The sequence below is a fragment of the Cynocephalus volans genome, chromosome 4, assembly GCF_027409185.1.
Source record: "Cynocephalus volans isolate mCynVol1 chromosome 4, mCynVol1.pri, whole genome shotgun sequence".
Taxonomy (NCBI): domain Eukaryota; kingdom Metazoa; phylum Chordata; class Mammalia; order Dermoptera; family Cynocephalidae; genus Cynocephalus; species Cynocephalus volans.
The window spans coordinates 106677822-106683402 of NC_084463.1; the positions used below are offsets into that span (position 1 = coordinate 106677822).

The 5581-nt window shown below is 55.8% G+C and overlaps 1 protein-coding gene across 1 annotated transcript; it reads left to right on the forward strand.

Annotated features, from left to right (window-relative positions):
* The first annotated feature begins 1328 nt into the window (after positions 1-1328).
* SMPD1 (sphingomyelin phosphodiesterase 1) lies at positions 1329-5453 on the forward strand. The gene is made up of 6 exons (XM_063093585.1): positions 1329-1831; positions 2285-3057; positions 3629-3800; positions 4049-4125; positions 4340-4485; positions 4642-5453. Exons 1-6 carry the CDS (start codon positions 1526-1528, stop codon positions 5049-5051), a joined length of 1884 nt encoding a protein of 627 aa, XP_062949655.1. The 5' UTR covers positions 1329-1525; the 3' UTR covers positions 5052-5453.
* Positions 5454-5581: the final 128 nt, after the last annotated feature.

Consider the following 5581-nt stretch of genomic DNA (forward strand, 5'->3'; position numbering starts at 1 on the left):
TCAGCTTAAAATAATCTTTATACTAACTCTGGGGTTCTGAGTGGGTCTCCATACAGCAAAGCACGGGATCTTTGGCTAGTTACTTAATCATACTTCCCTCCTCTGTAAAATGGGGATAATTATAACACCTACCTCCCAAATTTGTTGTGAGGATTGAGTTAATGCAGAGCCCTTAGAAAAATACCTAGCACATAATCTCAAAAATGCATGCTAATTATCATCATGATTACTGTATTTGGTTTTTTTCTTATTTTTTCCTTTCTTTTTCTTTCTTTCTTTCTTTTTTTTTTTTTTTTTTTTTTTTTTTTCTATATATACGATTACTCTACTTGAGATGATGCCCACAGAACTGGGGTAAAAGAGTCACCTGGAAGAAATTCTCAAGAGAACTGAAAGGACTTGATCCCTCTGTGGATCTTGGAGATACACTCTAGGAATTCAATAGCTTAGGTTTTAAGTGTGGTTCCTCTACTTAAATTCCCTGTGCCTTTCACCAACTGCAAAATGGGGGTAATAATGGTATTATACTTACTTCCTATTGTTGCTGTGAGAATTGAAGATTAGTAATTATAAAGTGTCTGGGTTAGTGCTTACCACATCTTAAAGGACCCCATAAATGCTGGCGTTTAACATCGTGGACACACGGAGGTGGAGGACCCAAGTTCTAGCCCATGTTTCCAGCCTTCAAGGCTGTATGATCCTTGCAGCTTCTCAGCCACCTCACCATCTCTGAGCCTTAGTTTCTTCATCTATAAAAAAGAAGGAAAGGGTGTCTCCACATGAGCCCAGGGTCCCTTCCAGAAAATTCTGAAACAAATGTGACTCAAAGATTCTCAGTCAGGTTGATTCAAGGGTGCTGATGCGTGGGAAATAGAGGGGAGGTGCCTCCTTGGCGAGGGCAAAACACCTAGTGGGAGGATCCCTGCCTGGCCCTGCCCGGCCCTGCCCGGCCCTGTCCCGCCCTGCCCGGCCCTGCCCCAGCCTGCCTTCCCGAGTGAAATGCCCCGGTCGGCCGGGCAGCTATTCCAGGAATCTGAATGCAGATTTGGACAGAGGAGGCGACCAGGAGCTTCAGATGGACCTTCCACCAAACATACCAAATCCGGTCCCACAGCAGAGCGCAGCGGCTAGCGCGACCTCCTGCGGCTGTGACTGCAAGGCAGGGCCCGAATGATCTGACCGCAGGGGGCGTCCGCCCCCCGCCGCGGCCCGCGCGATCCCGGTCAGGGCGGGGGAGGGGTAGAGAGGCGGGGTGTGGGGCGGAATCCGGGGCGGTCCCAGGAACGCCCCGCCCGCTCCGCCTCCGCAGTGTTGACAGGACTCCCGGCCGCCGCCAGGATCTGCTGGTGCTGACCAGAGGAAAAGGAAGGGGCGGAGCTGCCTTGCGGCTGGCCGCGGAGCAGTCAGCCGACTACAGCGAAGGGTAATCGGCTGTCCCCACAGCCGCCCGAGCCCCTGAGGGCCAGTCTGGGCCTAGGCTGGTGGGGCCGGACGAGCGAACCAGCCCTGTCTAGGAAACCTGACAATGCCTTGCCACGGAGGGTCACCTGGCCAGAGCCACCCCAGGTCTGGCCGGGAGCAGGGACTGGGGAGGTCCTCGGGAGCCCCCCGACTGGGACTCCTTTGGACAGGCCTAGGGCTGGGGCTGGCGCTGGCTCTGCCTGACTCCCTGGCTCTCTGGGCCCGGGCAGGGGCCCTCCCTATTTCTGCCCAAGGCCATCCTGCCAGGTTCGAACCCATAGCGCCCCATCTCCAGGATGCCTTTGGATGGTGGAACCTCACGTGCCCAGTCTGCAAAGGTCTATTCACTGCCATCAACTTCGGGCTGAAGGTGAGCACTAAAGGAGCTGCTCTGGAGCAGGCCAAAGGGGATGCTGGGGTGGGGGCCGGGGTAATGCAGGTGCCCTGGAGTCCAGGTGCATCCCTGATGGAGAGGGTGGCATCCACAAGTCTTTACTGTGTTTGCTTACCTTTGGGGACACCCATGGCTACAAGCCACCACCACCCCATTGTGACCTTTGTGAAGTAAGGAAAGAGTGCTGACAGTGCCCAAGAAGCCGTCAAGCAAAGACCTGAAATGCTGATGGCCACTGAGTTAAAAAGGAAGTCGTGGCCTGGTGCTGCCTGAGTCACAGGGGCAATACTGGGAGGCAGGGGCGCACTGAGGACTCTTCACCAGCCCAGCTCCAGTGTGGACATGGAGGCCTGAAGGGTGGTGGTGAGGGGTTGGCCTCGTTCCCCTGCTCCATCTCTGACCTCTTGCCACCTGTTCCTCCCAACACAGATGGAGCCCAATGTAGCCCGGGTGGGCTCTGTGGCCATCAAGGTGTGCAAGCTGCTGAAGATAGCACCACCTGCCGTGTGCCAGTCAGCCGTCCAGCTCTTTGAGGACGACATGGTGGAGGTGTGGACACGTTCAGTGCTCAGCCCATCTGAGGCCTGTGGCCTGCTCCTGGGCTCCAGCTGTGGGCACTGGGACATCTTCTCATCTTGGAACATCTCTTTGCCAGCCGTGCCTAAGCCGCCCCCCAAGCCACCAAGCCCCCCAGCACCAGGCGCCCCTGTCAGCCGTGTCCTCTTCCTCACTGACCTGCACTGGGATCATGACTACCTGGAGGGTACAGACCCTGACTGCGCAGACCCACTTTGTTGTCGCCGGGGCTCTGGCCTGCCACCCGCCTCCCAACCAGGTGCTGGATACTGGGGCGAGTACAGCAAGTGTGACCTGCCTCTGAGGACCCTGGAGAACCTGCTGAGTGGGCTGGGCCCAGCTGGCCCTTTTGATATGGTGTACTGGACAGGAGACATCCCCGCCCATAATGTCTGGCAACAGTCTCGTCAGGACCAGCTGCGGGCCCTGACCACCATCACAGCCCTCGTGAGGAAGTTCTTGGGGCCAGTGCCAGTATACCCTGCTGTGGGCAACCATGAGAGCACACCTGTCAATGGTTTCCCTCCTCCCTTCATAGAGGGCAACCACTCCTCCCGCTGGCTGTATGAGGCAATGGCCAAATCATGGGAGCCCTGGCTGCCTGCTGAAGCCCTTCGCACGCTCAGGTACTTAAAGTCCATGGAACCCGGGAAGGGAAAAGAAAGGTGGAGGAAAGTGAAGGGAGGAAGGAAACTGGGGCCCCATCTCTGACTGCTCTAGCAAGAATCCTCAGTGCTCTTCACTGGCTCCTCCCTAATCTGACCCCCCTTTCCTTTCTCCCCCTATCTCCAGCCACCCTCCTTCTAAGAGCTAACAGCATAGCCTCTCCATGCCCCAGTGTGTGCCTTCACAGATGTCGGCCCTCTATAAAATGATTTTCCCTCCTCTTTAACATCCCTGACTTTCCCCACTTTACCCAGGCCCAGGTAGTCGTCCCTCTGAATGGCCTTTGCTCCCTCCTCTAGCTCACTTTTATCTCTCCCCCAAACTCCTAAACCCCTTCGCCGTCCGAGCCTCTCTTTCCTGTCATACAGGCTCTGTAGTAGTGTTCGGTCTTCAGCTAGAAGGTGAGCTCCTAGAAAGTGGGGATGATGTCATGTATTCCTTTGCCCTCCACCCAAATGCTTTGCACAGGACTGGGCATGCAGGACCAGCATTATGAATAAGTGTTGACCCCTCGTGTTTACTTTGTTTCAGAATTGGGGGGTTCTATGCCCTTTCCCCACGCCCTGGCCTCCGCCTCATCTCTCTCAATATGAATTTTTGTTCCCGTGAGAACTTCTGGCTCTTGATCAACTCCACAGATCCCGCCGGACAGCTCCAGTGGTTGGTGGGGGAGCTTCAGGCTGCTGAGGATCGAGGAGACAAAGTGAGGGAGAGTGGAGGAAACATGGTGGAGTAGGTGCTGCACGGGTGCTGGGGAACAAGCAGGCTCCCATCACATTGGAGAGCTTGTGAGCTGAGAAACTTGATTTTCTGGTGCTCCCAATAACAGTGTTCCCTGGGGGTTCAGCTCATGGCCACCCTTGGAAGCCCTTTCATTCATTCCCCCTCTCTCTGGCCAGGGCTGCCCAGACCCCTTGATGTTGTGATAACCACCCTTAACTCTCCCCTCAGGTGCATATAATTGGCCATATTCCCCCAGGGCACTGCCTGAAAAGCTGGAGCTGGAATTATTACCGAATCATAGCCAGGTAGGAGGGAGACTGGGGTGGGAGTGAGGATGGGAGTGAGGGGATGAAGAGTCTAAAGGCCGGACATTCCCTAGAGCATCTCACCATCTTTGCTGCCCCAAGGGGTGGAGAGGCTACTTACTTGAACAGATTGGAGAAAGAGCATCCTGTCTCCCCCGACCTCTTCCTCTCCCTCCCTAGAATCTTGTGAATATAATTAGTGTCTTCTGGCCAGGTATGAGAACACTCTGGCTGGTCAGTTCTTTGGCCACACTCATGTGGATGAATTTGAGGTCTTCTATGATGAGGAGACTCTGAGCCGACCACTGGCTGTAGCCTTCCTGGCGCCCAGTGCCACCACCTACAAAGACCTTAATCCTGGTGAGTGAGGCAGAAGGAAGCCTCCCTTATCCTGGAGTTGGTGGGATAGAGGAAGGGAGTCGGAGCCAAGGCTGGCAAGGGGCAGGCGGGATGTGTGGCCCCTACCTGGAGTTACCTTTGCTCCTTTCCTCTCCAGTCAGTCCACCTTCCTTGCAGGTTACCGCGTCTACCAAATAGATGGAAACTATCCCGGGAGCTCTCACGTGGTCCTGGACCACGAGACCTACATCCTGAACCTGACGCAGGCGAACGCGCCGGGAGCCGTGCCACACTGGCAGCGCCTCTATAGGGCTCGAGAAACCTACGGGCTGCCCAACGCGCTGCCTGCTGCCTGGCACGACCTGGTATATCGCATGCGGGGCGACACGCGACTCTTCCAGACCTTCTGGTTTCTCTACCATAAGGGTCATCCGCCCTCGGAGCCATGCGGCGCTCCCTGCCGCTTCGCTACTCTGTGCGCCCAGCTCTCCGCCCGCGCCGACAGCCCTGCTCTATGCCGCCACCTGGTGCCGGATGGGAGCCTCTCCGATGTCCAGAGCCTGCGGCCACGGCCTGTGTTCTGCTAGGGCCCCTAGACCCAGAGTTGGGAAAGTTCATGTCTTAGGAAAGGAGCGAAGAAAGCCCCAGAGCGCTGCTGTGGTTTTACCTGGCAAGAATGTCCGGTGGAGGAGCCCAACCCTGGGCCCCCGGTATGCAAGGGCATACAGGACCTTCTCCTTTCTTGGAGCTGGTTTAGCTGTATATGGAAGGGAACTTGGCTGCTCTGCCTGTGCCCAGCATCTAGACTGCCCTGGGGCCACTGTCCTTTCATGGCCATGGAGCTGAGGCCTAAATTGACACTGACCTTGGCAGATCAGACAGGATCTGTCACCCCAAGCCTGTGCTGCTCAGCCAGGAACCCTGTACTGTGGCTGCTATCTGATGCCACTAGGCTGTTAAAAATAAAGATAAGAGACTTGGAATCCATACCACTCTGTGACTGTCCCAATTTCTTCTTTCCAAGTAGGCAGGCCAAGGGGACCTTGGGAGCAAGGTCATAACTAAGGGTTGGAGGTAATGGGGGTAATAGTATGGTACAGGCATAGGAAGGCACACA